Genomic DNA, 21,216 nt, shown 5'->3' with positions numbered 1-21,216 from the left:
ATACCTCTTCACTTGCCATCTGACCTCATAGCTTTACAGTATGGATGAGGAAACCAAGGGTGAGAGAGGTATTCTTTTTTCCTAACTTCATCGAGAGATAATTGAATATAACATCGTGTGTCTTTGAAGTGTGCAGTGTGGTTTGATATACGTATGTATCACAAAATACTTACACAGTGCTGTCACCATACCTAAACAACAACAAACAACAATTTCCTAATATCAAATATAGTCAGCAAAGTGTTTTCTTTATGATTGAGGGAAAATCCTTTTTTCTTTTGAAACTAAATCTAGAGACTTGATTGATCATTTTTTGGGGGAGAAGTAATGAAAATTGGTAGCCTTTTTTTGTTGTTTCTTGACACTACTAAATACTTCATATAACCCATATGAAGATGAAAACTAACAATATAAGGACTCCTCGAATTGTTTGGGTAGAATTGGGTACAGATTATTATCTAGTTTTTACATGTCAGTAAACTGACTCAAAGAAATGATTTGTCAACCGTCATATAAACTGCAAACACCTTGTGCTGAAATCTGCCATTTGAATCATGCTCATTCCATAAATATTTATTGAGTTCAAGAAACTTGCTATTTATATTTCTTTATAAATGCCTATGACCCACATTATTTTTATAGCAAGGACATTCTTCTCTTTGATTACCCATTTTCTTCTATCTTTTGTTGTCTTAGAATTTTAAAGCCCTTTCCCCCTCCTCTGTCCTACCCTAGTTTTTAGCTGATGGCATGACTTCAGGGTAACAGAGGGGAAATTTTGGTCTCCAGCAGAGGGTCAGTTGCAACTATGAAAACAACTCAGGCAAATGGTCTATTGATAGTAGAACTTTTCATTATAAAAAGTTCCTTTCAAATTCCAGAATATTGGTTGCTTGGTCACTGAAGAGTCTGTCCTACCATTCACTAGCACCCTGGGTGTCTGAGCAGACCTGGTGAGGAATGCACTGCTCATTTTGAATGAGAAGAAAAGGGATAGAGAAGCCGCCTAAAACATTGCACCACCTAACTCAAACATTCTATAGGTGACATATAGTTGATACAGAGTATTAGTCTTTTAGGATATACCCTAGCATACAAATGATTTTCATTTTGAGCGGTGCCATCCTTGACTATAGCCACAATTCTTTTAATGTACATTAAAATGGGCATTGGTGAAAGCTCATTGCTTTCCTGGTCTCTGTGGGTGAGAAAATTTGCTTTAATGTGTCAAATTTGGTGCCAGTTGTTGTCAAATCAACAGAATACGGCAGCGTACCTACCTTCTTTTGTTCCCCTTCTTTAATTTTTAAGCCCTTGGATCTCATAATTTCCCCCAAAGTTGCATATACTGTCCACTCCACAATGAGCAGAAGCAGTAGTGCTGATGAAATCTGCCCTCGATAGTGGTCAGTTATAGATCTGGAATGTTTATTCCCCTGGGCTTTCCAGCTGAGGGAGCCCGGCATGAACTCCTACTTTGGAAAATATCTGAGTGGGCAGACTCATTTGCCACATTGCCCTCATTGTCTGTCTTTGTTTATTCAGCTGAAAAGCTGTACTTGTCTCTCACACAGCCAGGCATGAATCTCAAGGTCTCAGACGCTGTTAAAATGGGCAGAAAAACTGGGGAAGGGAAAGAATGGAAATGGTTATCAGATACTGACATACCGCGCGGCGAAGGCGCGTCTCAGGGAAGAGCATGATGTTAGGTGGTTATAAAGTCCAACTCTGAGAACGTTTTTATGGGCCTGTTTTATAGGATCTTTGATTTCCTGTGATTTCTCCTACCTTTTGGGAAAGAGACATTTGATAATTCATCAGCAAACATGATTTGATTTTGCCACAATAGGAAACTAGGTTTTTAGGACATCCGCGTACCACTGAGCCCAGGTAGTGATAAATTTCCTGTGGTCGTAATAACGTGCACATGCTCTTGGCATTTATTTCTCTGGCTGTGTTTATCTCTCAACTGGATTATTTTAGCAGCCTACTAAAAGGTCTCTTTGCCTTCGTTCTTTCCCAGTCCATTCTTTACACTGTAGACCAAGTTATGTTTCCAGAATGTACATCTGGGGGCACCTGCTGGCTCAGTCGGTTGAGTGTTGGGGACTCTTGATTTCAACCCAGGTCGTGATCTCAGGGTTATGAGATCGAGCCCTGTGTGGGCTCTGCACTCAGCGGGGAGTCCACTTGGGATCCTCTGTGTTCCTCTTGCCCCTCCCCTGCTCCTTCCCCACGTGCTCTCTCTCTCAAATAAATAAATAAATCTTAAAAAAAATAAAATGTAGATCTTCCATGTCATTCTATCTTGTAGAAAATTCTTCCATGACTGCTCGAATGCCGCTGGCCTGTCAATACCACGGCCTCGTGTTCTGTGCCCACGCCACAATGACTTCTTCTTAGTTCTCCGTGGCACTACAGTCTGCCTTAACCTCTTACGTCATTACATGTGCTCCTCCTTGAATTTGGGATATTCCTCCCCTCTACTCTTAGCTCTACTCCTCATTGTGTCCCTGTTTAGATTTCTTCCTTCGGAAAGTCTTAATTAGGTGTCTTTCCCTGTGCAAACACACATACCACGTTTTCCCACCATGTTGTGTGCGTATTTCCATTTTCCTACTTATCACACCATATTACTCCTTTGTTTTTCTCTCTGCTGTAACACTGTAAGCTGTGTAAGGTCAGGGGCCATCGCTTTCTTCTACATTGTTGGGTCTCTGGCATCTAGAAATTCTATTCCCCATTTCTGGTACCATACTAATTTGTTGAACGAATGAATTAGTCATTATGTGATCTGCCAAGAATCTTCTCTCTAGCAACCTCAGAGAAGCATTAGGGTTCTCTGTTTTCATGTTCTTGGTATTTTTCTTCTCATCTTTTAGTCTCTTCATTCATTTAGTCATTCATTCACTTATTTTTTAAGGAGAGAGTGGTGGTGGGGGGCGAGGAGGGGCAGAGGGAGAGAGAGAATCTTAAGCAGGCTTCACACCCAGTGCAGAGTCTGACACAGGGCTCGATCCCATGACCCTGAGATCATGACCTGAGATGAAATCAAGCGTCGGACATTTAACGGACTGAGCCGCCCAGGCGCCTCACATTCATTTATTCATTCAGTGCTCAACAGAACATTGCTTTGAACCTTTTAAACCTCCTGACCTTGCCCAGAAGCATGTGTCAAGAGCATGTAAAAGAAAAACTAATGCATATACTTACCATATGCTTCCTTTGTCCATTCTACCTAAAACTGTTTTTCCCAACACACATACCTGCAGTTCCTCCTCCTTTTCCCTACCCCTGCCATGTTTCCCTTCCCTACATTGAGTTTTTCTCCTTACCATTTAACTAGCTTTTAACATACTAGATATTTAACTTGTTTATATGTCTCCCCCTTGCTAAGATATAAGGTCCACGAGGGCATGAATTTTGGTCTATCTATTTCCTGCTCTATGCCCAGCACCTCATATAATGTTTGGCACATAGTAAGCCGATATATATATATTTGCGGAGTGAATGAATAAATTCATGCCCATGGATATGCATTTTTTTTCTTTTTTACCTTTTCAGTGTACCTGATACAGTCCTGCTTGCAGTGCTGTGCTATTTGTTTGTCTCATTTTGAGGACGTAATTTTGGCTGCCCCAGGCGAAGATTCTGTGTGTCCATTTTATCGCCCTTAGGTAACCATCACTCCACTTACATCTGACCTCTCCATCTCATAACCTGGCATCTGAAGCCCGAGAGCCGTGTGTGTGTATGTTGGGAAAGGGTGAGGATGCATTCAGGTATAAGTCAGATATAAAACCTGTTCTTCTAGAACCTAGATAGGACAAGTAGATAAATAACCATAGTACAAGGTTGCCTAGGATAATATTTACTAAGGAGAAATGTTAATTAATGGGGAAAAATTATGTCTCATAAAAAATTGTGAAATAAGTCAAGCTTCCATAAAAGTAGAGAAAGTACTATAGTCAACACCCTCTGTATACCTACCTCCCCGCTTTATAATATCTGAACTTTCTCCTACATTTGCTTTGGGTTTGTTGTTGTTGTTTTTTCATTTTGAAATAAAATACAAGGGATCCCTGGGTGGCGCAGTGGTTTGGCGCCTGCCTTTGGCCCACGGCGTGATCCTGGAGACCCAGGATCGAATCCCACGGCAGGCTCCCCGGTGCATGGAGCCTGCTTCTCCCTCTGCCTATGTCTCTGCCTCTCTCTCTCTCTCTGTATGACTATCATAAAAAAAAGTACACTTGAAATAAAATACAAGATAGGATTAAAGCCTCAAGTGTTTCTCCTTTATCCCATTTTCTTCCTTCCTACTGAGATGTAACCACTATTCTGAATGTGGTCCTATGCATTTAAGAACGTTTATGCACACGTGTACACACACACACACACACAAATATAGTGTGTTTCAATGTTTTAAACTTTGCATAATGGCACCTTATCAGCTTTTTTCACTCAGCATTTTTTTGAGATTTATCTTTGTTGGTTCAGGTAACTCTCAATGACTAAGTTTGCCTATAGTTGCCCACTGTATGAATGTACCACACTGTGTTCACTTTTTATTGGTAGTCACTTCAAATAATGTTACAGTGAACATCCTTGCATGTCTCTTCACATATGGGAGAGTTAGTCTAGGGCAGTGCTCCTCAATTAATGGGCGTAGGAGTCACCCGAGTACATTGTTAAAAGGTAAATTCTGATTCAGTTGGTCTGAGGTGGCCCTGAGAATCTGCATTTCTCATAAGTTCTCAGGTAATGCAGATTTATGGACACACACTGAGTTCCTAGGCACTGCTAGGTTGTAGCACATCGTTATCTTTCCAGATATTGCCGCATTGTTCTGTGAAGACCTTATATAAGTTTATATTTCCATCAGGACTGTATGAGAGGTTTGGTGGTTCTAGGAGTTGCCTCTTTTAGATGACCGCCTAAATTTAACCTGTAATCATTCTCTCCCTAAAATTAGACAGATTTTTGGGAAGGGAAACATTAAAAAATGAAGCAAAATTACTTCAGTAGGTAGTTAGCTTTATTTCAACATTTCTTAGGAACTGATCTAAATTACATATATGTTTTTAAATTAAAAAATTTTTAATTAAAATATTTTATGAAAATTCACTTGTCTCTTTTTATAGGATTTTTAAAAAAGACTTATTTATTTGTTTATTTATGATAGAGAGAGAGAAAGAGGCAGAGACACGGGCAGAGGGAGAAGCAGGCTCCATGTCGGGAGTCCGACGTGGGACTCGATCCTGGGACTCCAGGATCGTGCCCTGAGCCAAAGGCAGGCGCTAAACTGCTGAGCCACCCAGGATCCCCCACCTGTCTCTTTTTAAATGATCACTCTATCCTTGTCAACCCAGATGGGGCCCTGACTCTAGAATGAACCATGCCAGATTGCTGAAAGGGAAGGAGACCTGTGTGTCAGGCCCTGTGCTACATTATTTCATGTAATCTCTGCAGTTGAACATGCTCACAGCTCAGTGTAGAGCCTGTGTTTGTTGTCTGGTCTGTCTGGCTTCAAAGCTTATATGGGAAATTACTGCTCACTACTCTTAGCTTCAGTTATTTGTACAAAGGGAGTAGACCAGATAATCAGATTCCTAAGTCTCAGCACTTAAAATTTCCTAGCTCCTTTGGTAAAGTAAGAAATGCAAACAAACCTGCTATATGATGATAGCTTCTACCCCACCTATTTTCTATTATGATTAAAAAACACATAAAATTCACCACTGTGTAAGTTCAGTAGTGTTGAGTATATTTACATTGTTGTGAAACACATCTCCAGAATTGTTTCATTTTGCAAATTTAAAACTCTATCAATTAAGTAGAATTCTTCCTTAGCCCTTGTTGCTTCCTAATCCCTGGTAAGCACCATTTTGCTCTCTGTTTTTCTGGATTTGACTACTTTAGATGCCTCATATAAATGGAATCATGCAGTGTTTGCCTTTTTTTGTGACTGGTTGATTTTATGACTTGGAGGTTCATCCATATTGTAGCTCAGGACAGGATACCCTTGCTTTTTAAGGCTGAATAATGTTTCATTGTATATATAGCCTACATTTTGTTTATCCATTCATCCATCAGGGGACCTTTCCGTTGCTTCCATGTGTTGGCTGTTATGAACAATGCTCTGAACAGAGATGCACAAATGTCTCTTCAAGGCTCTGCTTTCAGTTCTTTTGGATGTATACCCAGAAGTGGGATCACTGGATCACAGGGTGGTTCCACTTCTATAGGAAACCCTATACTGTTTCCCACAGTGATCGCACCATTTTATAATCCTGCCAGTGGTGTAGTGATAGCTTATAAAGGTACAGAAGGTAGTGAATGGGATGCCTGAAATCAGAAGTGAAGGAGGAAGAATAGGCAAATTCCACTAGAGTGGAGGTAAGTTTCACTTAGCCTCTGTTTCTCCTAGATATTTTGACTGTCTCCCAGACTATGACTTTAGGAGTGGAGGGAGTCAGATTATCTCTTTTTTGATTTATTATTAACTGCTGGTCCTTGAGACCTTCTGAGATTGTTACCTTCCATTAATTAGTGCCTTTCAATGATAAGGGGAAGTTTGAGGATTGTGCTTTGTATTGTTTGTGAGTTTAACATCTTGGTGCTCCCAAATTCTCACTAAAAAAAGGGGGGGGGGGAGCTCCCAAACTATTTTAGCATTGACTTCTGACCATTTCAGTTTTCTTTTGAGCATCCTGTGAGTGTGTGTGTATGTGTAAAGGAGGTGTGATTAGTTTCCTCTAACAGCTTGTACAAGAGCAGGAGTGAGCTGTGGAGTTGGAAAAGGGGTTTCTCCACTCTGATGCCCTTAAGATTTTTGAATTTGAAGTGTTACCCAAATGCTTAGTCATGATGATAAAGCAAAGAACCTCACAGCTTGCAATGTAGAACAATGTTTATACTGTATAAGTGTTTGATAATAGCAAGGGTGGCAGGAGAGTGGGAAGAATTTGTCAACATGTTTTGAGGAGTAAGAGGATTAGATAGGGCGGACACCTTAGATAGCCCACTTCCAGTTCCAACAGGAAAAAGTACTTCTTTGGAACGTCCTTTGGAATAACTCAAGGCTCAGCTATTCACTTGGCTCTTAACTCCAAATTTATTAAACTTTTAGCACCGCAGACAACTGCAGACAGGTATATTTTCTGCCTTGCAGTGTCTATTTATTTAAAAAGCAAACAGATTTAATTTCACTGTGGAATATACAGACAGGTATCTGTATGTGTGTGGAAGCAATCTTGACTAGTGACCCTGCCCACATTTAGAGTTTCCTGTTGGGACAGCTGCAGTTGATTATCAGTAAATCTCCCACCTCCAGTGTCCTCCCTTCTGGTCTCTTCTTCACACTGCTGCTTAAGGTAATCTAATCTCAGTCGGACATCTGTGGCCTTCTGACTTTGGGGAAATTCCTTACTTTCTCTCTGCCTCCATTTCCTTATTTTATCCCCTGTGTCACCTGACCTACCTTATAGATAGGTCCTTTGGAAGTTTTAAATGTTTGTGCACGTAAAGTACATAAAACAGTGCCTGGCATGTAATGAGTAAATAAATAAGCACTGAATAGTGGAGTGGAGATCATTACTGTTGTCATTGTTGTTGTTATTTTTGTGTTTGTTACTGTTTCTACTTCTGAATCCCACCTCTGGCCATGTCATTACTCTGCTCAAAGAATTTTTCATATTTCCCCTTTGCTTATAGCAAACTTTTTAGGCATATCAGAATCATTTTTGAAGTTTGTAAAAAAATGCATATTCCTGAGGACCTACCTGCCACCCCCACAGAGATTTCTATTCAATAGGTATAGGAGGGGACCCAGCAACCATTGTTTCACTGTGCTCCCTAGGTGATTCACCAAGCAGGTGGCACTGACTTGGAGAATTGTTCCAGGATAAAGGGCCCAAGTATGCCTTTCTAATATGTAGTTTCTTCTCCTGTTCCTGTCAGTCTTTGTTTCAGTCATGGTGAGTGGTATGTGTCCCTATATGCCCCATGTATTTTCCCAAGTGGTATAGCATAATTTTATAATCAAATACATATTTATTCCTAATAATCCATAAGCCATCCATTTAATAATATGTTTAAAAATTGGCTGGGATGGATGTTAAATTATAATATGTAAGGCCAAACTTCTTTTATTAGAAATTAGGAACAATTCCTAGGTTAAATCACTGGATACCTTAGGATAGTATTATTCAGTTGACCTTTTCTCTTACTCTCTCTGTGCTCCTTTTCTCCAAACTAATTTTCCAGGTATTACAATGAGCAAATAGTGGTAGCCTTTAAGTTGCTCAGCTGTGCTCTGTAAATAGACACACTAAGGCAAATCTAATCCCAACCTCAGAAGCAATTGGCAGCACTTGAAATTGAAGCTCTTCTCTTTTTCCCATCCTTTCTGTTCTACTACTACAAAATTAAGGCATTAATGACATTATTTAGGGTAATTTGAGTGTATTCAGAGATCTCTGATGGTCACTGTTCTCAATTCTTGCAGTCTGTAGTAACATCTAAGGATTGCTACTTTGCTAAAAAGATTGCTTCTAATAAAAAATGTAGGGTGGGGAAAGAGAAGGCCCCGTCGTAGGTGTTTTCTTTGCCTTTTCTCCTATAATTCTTAGGATATCCTGATAAGTTAGGTATCATTATCCCAATTTTATAAAAAAATCTTTACAAAGAGGACAATAGATTTAAAATCATAAACAGTGGTCAGAATTTGAACCCAGGTCCCTTGACCTCATCGACTGCTCTCTTTCTATTATAGTCTGGAGTCAGATTTTAAGTTGTACAAATTCATTTTCTGTATTTGCTCTTCCCTCCTTCCCACCTACCCTTAAACTGAAGGATATTGTGAACATTTTATAAGTAAAAAAGTTCATATAAATTCAGTTTGATAGAGTTCTTTCAAGCCATATGGGCGGTGTTTGGTCAATTCTTGGAGTACATTCCCAATTTGATAATAGCCAGAAATAATAAAATATCCTTCTAAAACGTAAGCAATAACTCTTACTAAATGGCAAAATTGTTTTTTTAAAAAAGCCTTGAAAAATGCAAACAAATAGAAAAACAGTGGCACAAAAAATATATATATATATATATTTTTTTTGCCTATGTTCAGGTAGCGTAGTCTATAGTTCAGCATAGTCTGTATCCAGGATATAGAAAGACACTGGAGATACTAATAGTATTTTTTTTTTAGCAATGAGATTGCATTTAAATAAAACAAACTGGTCCCAAATATTAAATCATGAGTGTATGTTTTTGGTTCTGAACAGTATATTAAGACTAAGTGACCAAAAGCAAGTGCAAGGTGTTCTAAGTCTCCCGTTGAGTATTATTTTTGTAGCTCGAGCAGCTGTTTCCCCCCACCCTACTGTTTGGTAGTCATTTGACTTGATGTCACCTGCTTACAGAGAAAACAGACTGAAAACAAAATAAACAAAAACCACCCAATGTTATTTAGTGTTTAGTAGCTGGAATTTCTGTTTCTTTTTCTTGTGTTTCCCCTGTCTCCTTCCTTTTTTCTTAAAGGAAGAAAGCTCTGTGGTGAGGTGGAATGAGGAAGAGCACTTGAGTAAGAGAAACCTGGGTCTGATGCTGTCTCACCACGTACAGTAACTCTGTGGTCCTGAGCAGCGACTTCCAGCCTTTAAGTTCTAGTTTCCTTATTGATAAACACCCCTTGCAGGGCAGTCGTGAAGCGAAGTGTTCACTCAACTAAAATGTGTGACTGATAAAGGCAGAGGCACTGTAGGAAATAGCAAGCGGTAATTACTTTTATTATAATTAATAATAAGGCTGACCTAGGGATTAAGATAAGCAGTTGCGTGAAAAACACTTTGCTCTATTTTACCGACAAACATTTGCAGTTGAGAAAACTGAGAATTATATCTATTGATAGTCAGGTAAGATATGACCTTCAGTAGAAGACCTCCCTGTAATGTAAAATAGAAGTCTTACTCAAAGAATCAAGGTAAAAAATTAGAAATAATGAGAATTCATCAAAAGAACTGTGTATATATCTCCAAAAACCTAAGTATTTCTAGCTAATACTAATTAGAGGAGATAATGAGAAAAAAATCACACTAACCACTACTGCCTCTACTACCACAAATGATAAAAGGTTTAGGAATAACCTCATCAAGGTATATATGAAACTCCTGTAGATCTATTTTTTACATCATGAAATTTTGCTGAGGGATATACAGGAAGACTGAATACATGGAGAGGCACACCCATGTTCACAGGTAGAAAAATGGAATATTGTAAAGCGACCAGTTCTTGATACACTAATTTGTAGAATAAGTGGAATTAATGGGAAAAATACAACAAGATCTTTTTTGGAGGAAATGTGGCAGTAGAGTTCAGATAGAAACATAACTAACAAGAACTAGAAGAAAATGTAACGAGCGGCAATCCATTAGTGAAACATGTTATAAAGATGCAGTCACTAAAACTTTTTTTTTCTTGCTATACTGGTACAAGAATAGACAGATCAAGTTAATAAATCAGAAACAGATTGTGATGTGAAAAAAATGTTAGTATGCCATATAAAAAGGGCCACAGTTTATTTAACAATTCACCAGTTGACATTTAGGTAATTTTTAGTTGTTAGTGATTATGAATAAAACTGTTGTAAACATTCAGTTATACTTACCTGCGAACAGAAGTTCTCATTTTTCTTGGGTAAATGTCTGGGATTAGAAATGCTGGGTCATATGGTAGGTATAAATTTAAATTCATAAGAAACCACCAGATTGTTTTCTGAGCATTCCTGTTAGGAACTCAGAAGAGTTCTAGTTGCTCAGCACTGTTAACAGCACCAGTTATTTAAAATTTAACCATTCTGTTAACGGTGTAGTAGTATATCATTATGGTTTCAGTTTGCATTTTCCTTTTTTTTTTTTTTAAAGATTTTATTTATTCATGACAGACAGAGAGACAGAGAGGTAGAGACACAGGCAGAGGGAGAAGCAGGCTCCATGCAGGGAGCCCGACGCGGGACTGGATCCCGGGTCTCCAGGATCAGGCCCCGGGCTGAAGGCAGCACTAAACTGCCGAGCCACCGGGGCTGCCCATCAGTTTGCATTTTCCTAATAAAAGATGTTGAGCATCTTTTCAAGTGTCTATTTGTCATACATACACATTCTTTGGTGAAGTATCTGTCCAGACCTTTCCCTTGTTTTAAAATTGTAGTTTTGGGGATCCCTGGGTGGCTCAGCGGTTTAGCGCCTGCCTTTGGCCCAGGGCGCGATCCTGGAGTCCCGGGATCGAGCCCCACATCAGGCTCCCAGCATGGAGCCTGCTTCTCCCTCCTCCTGTGTCTCTGCCTCTCTCTCTCTCTGTCTATGATAAATAAATAAATAAATAAATAAATAAATAAATAAATAAATAAATCTTAAAAAAAAATAAAATAAAAAATAAAATTGTAGTTTTTTTTACTGTTAAGTGCTGAGAGTTCTTTGTATATTCTTGACACAAGTCCTTTGGCAGAAATGTGATTTGCAAATATTCTCCTAGTTCATGGCTGTGTTTTCATTCTCTTAGTAGTTTTGTAAAGTGCAAAAGTTTTAAATTGCAATAAAGTCCATTTTATAAATTTTCCTTTTATGGATTTTGCTTTAGGTGTTGTATCTAGAAGTCCTTTGCCCAGTCCAAGGCCAATCACATTTTCTCCCATGTTTTCCTCTAGAGGTATTTGTAGCTTTACATTTTACATTTGAGGCCATGAACTATTTTGAATTAGGTTTTTTAACAAGGTGTGAGGTTAGGCCAAAATTCAGGTTTTTTGCATGGGGACACACAACTGTTCCAACACCATTTATTGAAAAAAAAATATCCTTTTCCCGTGAATTCCTTTTATACCTTGCCAAAAATTAGTTGATAATATTTATGAGGATCAATTCCTGGGCTGTTTAGTTCCATTGACCTTTGCATCTTTTCTTTCAACAACAACACATTGTCTTGATCATTGCAGCTTTAAAGTTAAGTTTTGGAATGAGTTACTGAAAGTCTTCCAACTTTATTCTTCATTCAAGTTTCTTTACTTTTTCTTATTTATCTTAGAGTCAGCCTGTGAATACCTACCAAAAGATCCTGATGGGATTTTGACTGGGGTTCACTGAATCTGCAGATTTAGTTGATATGTTGTGTCTATTTATTCAGGTCTTTTTTGAATTTTTTTTTCCAGTGTCTTATAGTTTTTTTATTTTTTATTTTTTTTTGTCTTATAGTTTTAGCATAAAGATCATGTATATATTATGGTAGCTTTATCTATATTTCATATAGACAGGTGACAAGAACTATCCACATTTTATAGATTGACACCCTGAACCTCAGAGCAGTGAGACTTATTGAAGGTTACAGAGCTGGTAAATGATCAGCAAACTCTGGTTGTAAGATGTCCTGGGCCTTGGGGCGCCCGGGGGGCTCAGTGGTTGAGCATCTCCCTTTGGCTCAGGTCGTGATCCTGGGTCCTGGGATCGAGTCCCGCCTCAGGCTCCCTGCACGGAGCCAGCTTTTCCCTCTGCCTGTGTCTCTGCCTCTCTCTGTGTCTCTCATGAATGAATAAATATAATCTTCAAAAAAAAAAAAAAAAAAAGATGTCGTGGGTCTGTCTAGTGTTTTGGTTTTTTTTTTTTTTCTTCTTCTACTTTTATAGTCAGAAGTTTCTTATAGTGAAAAGACCATGGATTTTGGAGTTCTTCAGTTTGAGTTGCAATCTGTCCTCCTGTACCGGTTAGTTGTATGGTTGTTGCAATTCTCTGAGATGTCCGTTTGTCCTTCAAGGCACCTACCTCACAGGACTGTGGTGAAGACTGAGGGGTGTGTACCTGTGACGTTTTCAGTGCGATGTTGGAGATACACGTGGTGTATGCTCAGTAACCGGTCCTATCATCTTGGTTATTATTAGTAGTGAAAGCTGGTTGTTACAGTTTTTCCCAGAACTTGTCATTTTGTCTCATTAATTAGATGAATTGTCTTTGAATTGTGGAAAATTGGCAGCGAGCCAGGGACAAGCAACAAGAACATGGCCCTTAAGTGTGAGGCAGAAAAATTTCTACGACACCCATGTCTTTGTTACCCACTTTTTTTTTTTTTCATGCATCTACCGTAAAGTAGAAGAAATGTTTGGGGACAGTGAATTGTGACTGGGAGTTTTAATGGATACATTTTTATTTTAAAAGGTAAAGCTTAACGCTTTTCTTTAAAAGCAGTGGCTTTACGGGAGCCTGGGTGGCTCAGTCAGTTAAGCATCTGCCTTCAGCTCGGGTCGTGATCTCAGGGTCCTGGGATCCAGCCCCACATCCTGCTCAGCGGGGAGTCTGCTTCTCCTTCTCCCTCTGCCTTCTCCCCCTGCTTATGCTTTCTCTCTCTGTGTCAAATAAATAAAATCTTAAAAAAAATAAAAGTAGTGGCTTTAAAACTTTCCACATTTCTGTGAAGTCTGCTTTAATGCAAGAAACTCATCAGCTTTCATACTGGGTTTCCCGGTTTTGCAAAGATTTGTGACCCTACCCTGGCATAACATAAATGTGAAATGTAATTTGAGTATCAGTGTTATGCTAGAGTAAGGCCTTTTATAAAAATAAAAATTCTGTGTTGACAGTTCCTTTTCTCTAGAATGAAGCCCTTTCCAAGATTCCTTTACTCTAAACCTACAAAGATGGATATGGGCCTAATAAAAAGTACATTTTGAAATAGGTATACCATATACTTAGGAAATCAGGCCTGGAGTCAAGACAGTATTATTATATGTTGTTGTTGCTGTATTCTTTTGATGTATAGGCAGAAGTTTGAATTAAATATTCCTGCGGTTGATTCTGACAGTCATTTTTAAAATTTCTTTTCAATTTGAAAATCGAGAGATATTATTTTTGTAGATATTATCTTAGATTTGTGGAAAAGACAGACCAGACACATTCAAAATGGTTACACATACGTTACTTCCCTGGTGTTTGTTTAAATAGAGTACAGTTTTTAATGATGGATCTCAATGGAACAGAAACAGTTGTGTATGCAAAGGGATGGGAATCCTATATACTTTTATTTTTTTCTTCTTCTCCTTCATTCTACATAAGAGCAATTACAACCAAGTTGGAGCCAAAAGCAATTACAACTTAAGTTGGAGCCAAAGGAAAAAAGAAAAGATTCTACTTCTTTTAGTTAAATAACATTTCATTTATTTATTTTATTGTTTTTTTAAGAGAGAAAGCACACTCCCATGTTCAGGAACTGGGGAAGGGGGGGGCAAGGGGAAGGGAAAGAAGGAGAGGGAGGGAGTGAATCTCAAGCAGGCTACACTGTAGCTCCATTGCACGACCCTGAGATCACAACTTGAGCCCAAATCAAGAGTTGGTTGCTTAACCAACTGAGCCACCCAGGTATCCCCAGTTAAATAGTGTTTTAAACCCTAAAATGTCCCACAGATTTTTGTGCAGTAACCAACTGAAGTATTCATCAATTCTTGCTATTTTAATTGTAACACTAGCTTTGCAAAAGACTTCAGTTATTAGGTGGGTCCCCTGTGACTTTAGTGTCACACAGTCCAGCTAGAGTAATTGCTTGTAGGACACCAAAGCTCTCTTCTTGCAAAATCTAAGGATATAGTTTAAGAAAAAAAAAAAAAAAAAAAAAAAAAAAAAAGGAACATGGTCTAGCAAAACCTCATTGCTTTTTTCTTTTAATATTTTGTTTATTTTAAAATTTATATCCAATATAATTTACTCATATTGTATTCAATTCTATTAATGTTTTAAATTTTGGTTATAAGATTGAGTACTAAGCCTTGATAGATTTTAAATACATGTCTCCTAGCTTTTTGCTTCTTTGACATTGAACAGAAGATGCGTTAACAAATATTATAGTACATTTTTGTATGTCTTCTGAATATGGGGAAGAATGAAAAGCTTTGGAATAGCCTAGAGCAGTTTTAAAAAAATATTCTTAATTTTTTTATTCTTTTGAAATCTGAAGATACTGAAAGCAAGAGTGAAATCATTGTTGAAGGAACAAAAAGGAGTCAGAAATTTAGTTTTGCAAAGGTATTTTCACAATTTTGCAAGAGGCTATAAACCGAATTCCAGTCTATATTCCTGAACCAGATTCCTGTGAGTGCTCTGTGTTAGTTATATTTACAAGTATTTTTCCAGTATCTATACATAAATGCAATACTTATTTTGTAATCAATTTAGTTCAGCAATAATGCTCTTATCAATTAACAGCCTTTGTTCTATGACATTTGCATCATGAATTGACAGGGGACATAATTTTTTCATTTTCTTATTTCACATCTTTCATTTACTGCTTTTATAGTTCTTTTTTTATCTGCAAAAGGCTAACACACTATTGTACCAAATTGCTTGAGTTTCCAGACATCATAGTTAATTACAGTACTCAGAAAGGACTTCAAAAAGAGGCAGAGAGACAGAGATCACAGTTAATATTTTTCTAAAAACTACCATCAAAGTAGTTGCAGTTACCAAAACACAATGAAAATTCTCTAGAGGATATGATGGATGTTTTACTGAAGTGGTTCAAAGCTGAACTTTAGTATGTGCAAGGAGACAGTCTCTTACCAGTACAGGTGTTTGTGCACAGAGAGTCAGGGAGCTATGGGACTTCTAAGCAAAGTTACTCTATATTTGTTTTTCATTGCTGAAAATGTTCATCTCTTGACCCCTTGGTGAGGAATGTTTGAAAAAGTTCAATATTTGATTTAAATGCAATGATTGCTTTGGGTACTTTTACCACAAAATCATCACGTAAGTTCAAGTTCTCAGAGAAAAATCCCGAGTTACTGTCTCTCCTCCGGGCCTCTATATTTCTATTTTCAAACAGTTTGGCACCAGATTTTAGTTTCTTTTTCTTCTTTAGGCATCAACTCAGTGCTGTTCAAAGTATTTCATTGCTCTTCAGAAGCCAAACAAAAAAGAAAAAATATTGCCAAAGACTGCCATCTCTCTGCTAACATTTATGATACTTTTCTCTAATTATTTCTCTATAGAGCTTTCCCAAGAGTCACAGGACATTGAGAAAAAACCCACAGCTCCAATGACGGAGAATTTACTTCATATGTACTCTTAGGCAACCAAAGGAGATTTCTGGCATTTCATCCAGACTTGTCCGTGATTAGTTTTTGTGTCCTCTTCGTACTGTTCCATTCCCATCAACATCCATCCTGGTGACTTACCATCTGTCATGTCACTGACTCCTTTGTGCTGCTTTGTTGTCTAAGAGTCTACCTCATTAAGAAGTCCGCCCTTCGTCTCTTGTTCTTGGCTATGGGTCCTTCCCACTGCTTCTGTCAATCGAAATTCCTTTCTTCTTTCTCATATTGCCCACCTCCTAGTAAACTGCATTGTTTCTGCATTAACTCCTGTCTGGCTCTATATGAATGTCAAGAACCGTGAAGACTCTGAGCTTTTACTCTATTTACAAGCTAACAAGTTATCCTGACACAATGTATTGCAGATTCGTGGTGCTTTACGTTTATTACTGTTTCTCATACTAGTCATTTAACTTGGATCATTTCATTTGAGGTCAATCCCTGGGATAGGGCCTCAGATTCTGAGCTCCAAACAGAAGAAATGCACGTGTTCCCTGGCATTTGGTATGCTTTGCTTTAACTTCTTTTCCTTTGGTTAATTTGAGGAAGAATGTTAATGTGTTAGTGCATTTTGTCTTTATAAATCAACCCCCTTTCTGGGGCCGTCTCTCTTGCTGAATTTTTTGCCAGGTATTCCACTACTGTTAGGACGATTCATACAAGGGGCATATAATCAAATAAATGCTCTTTTTTGTCCTCTCTAAAACCACATACTCAACCCTTTTGTGTTCATCATTGTATTCATAGGTACCTATAGCGGTAATATGTGGAGCCCAGGATACATAGGATACCTCTCATTTTCTTCCTAGATAACTACAACTTGGATTTTTGAATGTTGGGACACTAATTTTATTTCCTAAATATTGTCAAAAACTGCCATAGTAATAAGCCCAATCGTAGGCTTTCTTGTCCACAGGGTACAACAAAGCTGTGTCCTATGAATCTGACATCTGACTTGTGTTTCTGTTATTTTATCTAGCATCTCCTTCCAGCTATTGTATTACATATTGCAGCACTCTGACCTACCTCTAGCTCAGGTGTTGGGGCTGAGTATAATAGGTACTGTATTATGCCCTGTTTATAGGCAAGAAAAGGAAGGCACAAGGTTAGTTAACTTGTCTAAGTCCATAAAGTTCGTAAATGAGAGAGCTAGATTTAAACCTATAGTTGTCTGCCTCTGTAGTCTGTACTCATAACTGCTTCACTTTACTGCCTCTTCAAATTATTGGCATATAAGAGTTATAGGTAGGAGATGTTCTTTTTAGATTCACACCAGGGGTAATAAGAGTTTGTGGAGGAGTAAGTTTCAGCTGCTCCCTGAAATAGGGAATAGGTTTGAATATGTGGAGAGTGGAGAGCATTTCAAGGAAGACACAATGAGCAAAGGTCCAAAGATTAGGCTAAAAATATGTTCAGAGGATATTGAAAAGATTAGCTTGGCTCCATAACAGTAATAAATAGCTAGTGAACTTGATTAGTACTGAAGTTTCCCCATTAGAACTTTACTGGAAAAAAAAAAAAAAAAAAGGTTTTTCCTCAAAATTTTTAGATTATTTTCTTTTTTAAAAAAGATTTTATTTATTTATTCATGAGAGAGAGACTGGCAGAGACACAGGCAGAGGGAGAAGCAGGCTCCATGCAGGGAGCCCGACGTGGGACTCGATCCCGGGACTCTGGGATCACGCCCTGGGCTGAAGGCAGGCGCTAAACCACTGAGCCACCCAGGGATCCCCTGATTATTTTCTTAAAAAAAAAAAAAATACCCATCTCATTGATTGGGAACACTGATTCAGGTTTCAGATAGAAGTACATTAGCAAGGAAGTAATAGAATAAAATTCTCGGCCTTAGACTTTTTTCTTAACCTATTCACTTTTTTGAGCTGGGTCTGCCCACACTAGCATAGTCGGTTAGTTTAACTTGTGATGAAACTGGTCCGGCAGGAGGAATTGGATGTATGTTGAAATTCTTCCAGATTTGGAAGGAAAATGTTATTTTAAGTGTTCTGGTCATTTTTGGTGGAGTGAAGGTCTTACCATGAAGTTGTCATTGGCAGGTTTGCAGGCCACTAAACGTGGCTTCCTTATTTACAAAAACTACACATACACACACAGATACACACCAGACACTAGAAATAAAGTGAAAACAAGTAACTCTGAAAGAAATGTCACGGTTACATAGCCTAGTAAAACAAGACAGTTGCCTGGGAGGGGAAACTGATACCTTTCCTAAGTTTGGGGCTGAAGAAATCTTAAATTCTTCTCTGGGATTTTTAACTAATTCACCACCCACTCTTGGATTAGGCATAAAGCAAATCACTCACCAGCATATGTATATTCATTCATCTGTCTTACGTATTAGAAGAGATGGAGAGAGCAAGGAGAGAAGCCGACCCCAAAGTTTAGGAACTGATGAAGAGTGGGAGGTACGGCGTTGGTATGGGTGCGGCCACGTGGGAATTCTCTGTGGAATCCTTTACTTTGACTGGTGTGGATAAGCTGCTTGTGATGACATTAGATTTTCATTTCCTTTTCCAGACTAGAGGAGCAGAAGCCTTTATAACTTTCTCTTAAGACCCTGGATTTGCAGTTATTCAGTAACTTTTAAAAAATCATCAAAAATGACATTAAAGATAATTTTTTCCAAGCTAAATAGTAATCCATGTAACGCCGTTTCATATAGTTCCTTACCTACTCAGAAGTGTAATTTGTACCATTGATTCTTTTTTTTTTGGGAGGGGGAGCTTATTAAACCTTGGTTTGTAGCTGTTTTGGAATTAGGGCTATTCCTAAACTGTGTACAAGATTTTATTTTATCTGCAGTTGACTTTGCTCATTTTTGACATGCTCACAAAATCCTGTGTTGATACTATGTCCAACCATGTTGAAAATGCCTTCTTGGTAAAATGAATGTAAACAATAGCAAAAACCAAATTTGAGTTGACCTTTAAATATATCTACACTTAAAGGCTAAAGCCAAGGACTTTAAAGTATTTTCATCCAAAGAACTCTTTGAAATGTAGCTAAAGGAAAGTTTATTTTCTAGATCTTGTAACCTAGGGGATAGATTCAAACTGTGATTGGTTTTAGCCCACCGATCAGGATGACTGTGTAAACTTTCTCATCTAGGATTTATTGTTCATCCTTTCCTTACCTTAAAGATTCAAGTCTCCATGAATTCCTTCCTGGGAAGAGCATATTAGCTTCTGATTCCAGCTGTAGCACAATTTTTTCTGACTAGTGTGAGTTACCACAGTAAACCATTGGAGCCTTAGGCTTTTGCTGCTCTACAGTGGGACTATTTATTATTTAACACGTTGCCATTGCCAACCTGTGCTCTCCCTGCCGTGCAGGTAAGCACAGGCCCTGCCTTTAGAGGTTTCCAGTCCTGAAAAACTGAATATTGAAGTGTAGGGTAGGGCGAGAATATAAAGAGTACTGGCAAGGGCATTGAGAATGTTAGCTTTATATTTATGAATGATGTATAGTTTTACCTACTTTATACATTTCCCATCTTAAATAAAATAAACGGGACGGAAAGTGAATTTGAACCAGAATTAATTTTATCCATCCTTACAAAATTGTCATCAACACTTATTAGGAAAAATACAATAGGGTTCATTTTATTAAGAAAACATTAAATCTTGGTTAATAATGTCTCTTTCCTTCTTGCCTTCCTAGAATATGCATGTAACTGCTCTGTGGTGGGAAGCCTGGATGTGAATCGCTGCAACCAGACCACAGGGCAATGTGAGTGTCAGCCGCATTATCAAGGGCTTCGCTGTGACAGCTGCAGGGAGGGCTTTTACCTGAATCTCACTTCTGGGCTCTGTCTACCATGTGACTGTAATCCATACGGAGCCCTCAGCACCATCTGCAGCAGGTAAGCAGCAGAGGGCGGAGCGGATGTTATTTTATCAAGGAAAAAAAAAAAGACTCTTGTTCTCAAGGACCAGAGTGGTTTAAATAAATAAATGGGAAAAGGGGCATAGATTTATAAAATATTTCATATACTTTTATTTTTCTCCTTTTGTATATTATATTTAATGTCAAAATGAAAAAGCCTCTAATTTACTAATCTGGTTCTATAAAAGCTCCTGGGTCACCATTTTTGTTTTGTGATAATTTCTCTAATTTCATGGAAAAAAATTATTGAGAAAGCAGTCTCCTTTCTGGAAGTGATAACTTCTGGCATTTCCAGTGGAAATGTTCTTGTTATGTTTATTCACATGCCATTGGAGTTTCGGGAAACTTACCCTTTGCTTTATTTTTTCTCTTATCCAAATGCCGGAACTGTTTCTTTGCATATCTCAGGCTTAAAGTCAGTAATATCCTAATTTCTCTAACTAGTGGGGAAAAGACTGGTTTGATTAAATAGGAATTGTCTGGAAATTATCTTTAAATTAGTATGTTATTTGGAGGCGATTTAATATAGCCAAACAGTGTCCCACCATCTGAGGATTTCCCTTCTACTACATTGAAAGTAATTATTCTTTAACCTCGTATGAGGCAGCTAGCTCTTTATGGACCCCAAATCAAAAAGCTGAAGAGACAGTGTTATGTAATGAACACAAGCTTTACAATCAGGCTAGCCTGGATGTAGATCCAAGATCTGTTGCCACTTAGGAAATTTGTGCTTTCAGCAAGTTACTTCATTTCCCTGAGTCTCAGTTTCTCCTCTAGGTTGTTGTGAAGGTGAAATGAATAGATGCATGTAAAATGCCTAGCACACATTCTGGTTTCTTTTAATTTCGAAGGAACACTATTAGCTTAAATGAGGGATTATTTTTTTTTAATTTAAAAAAATTATTTATTTATTTATGATAGTCACACACAGAGAGAGGCAGAGACACAGGCAGAGGGAGAAGCAGGCTCCATGCACCGGGAGCCCGACGCGGGACTCGATCCCGGGTCTCCAGGATCGCGCCCTGGGCCAAAGGCAGGCGCCAAACTGCTGTGCCACCCAGGGTTCCCTATTTTTAAAGAACTTTTAGCTCCTTGGCAGAAAAATTTCTTCATGCTCAGCAGTAGTTACCTTGGATGCTTTATAAATCATACTGTACTCATGATACACAGTATTGTATGATATTGTACCTCTATTA

The 21,216-nt window shown here is 38.3% G+C and overlaps 1 protein-coding gene across 1 annotated transcript in view; it reads left to right on the top strand.

Moving 5' to 3' along the window:
- The window catches only part of MEGF9 (multiple EGF like domains 9), a 79,030-nt gene that overhangs the window by 20,209 nt on the left and 37,605 nt on the right, over window positions 1–21,216 (top strand). Inside the window, exon 2 of the mRNA XM_077910927.1 lies at window positions 19,796–19,997. Within this exon, the coding sequence (XP_077767053.1) occupies window positions 19,796–19,997 (202 nt within the window). The remainder of the gene's footprint in view (window positions 1–19,795; window positions 19,998–21,216) is intronic.

The sequence above is a fragment of the Canis aureus genome, chromosome 10 (assembly GCF_053574225.1).
Source record: "Canis aureus isolate CA01 chromosome 10, VMU_Caureus_v.1.0, whole genome shotgun sequence".
In the NCBI taxonomy this organism is placed as follows: Eukaryota; Metazoa; Chordata; class Mammalia; order Carnivora; family Canidae; genus Canis; species Canis aureus.
Note: the sequence above shows the minus strand (reverse complement) of the source record. Positions and strands in the feature narration are given on the sequence as shown.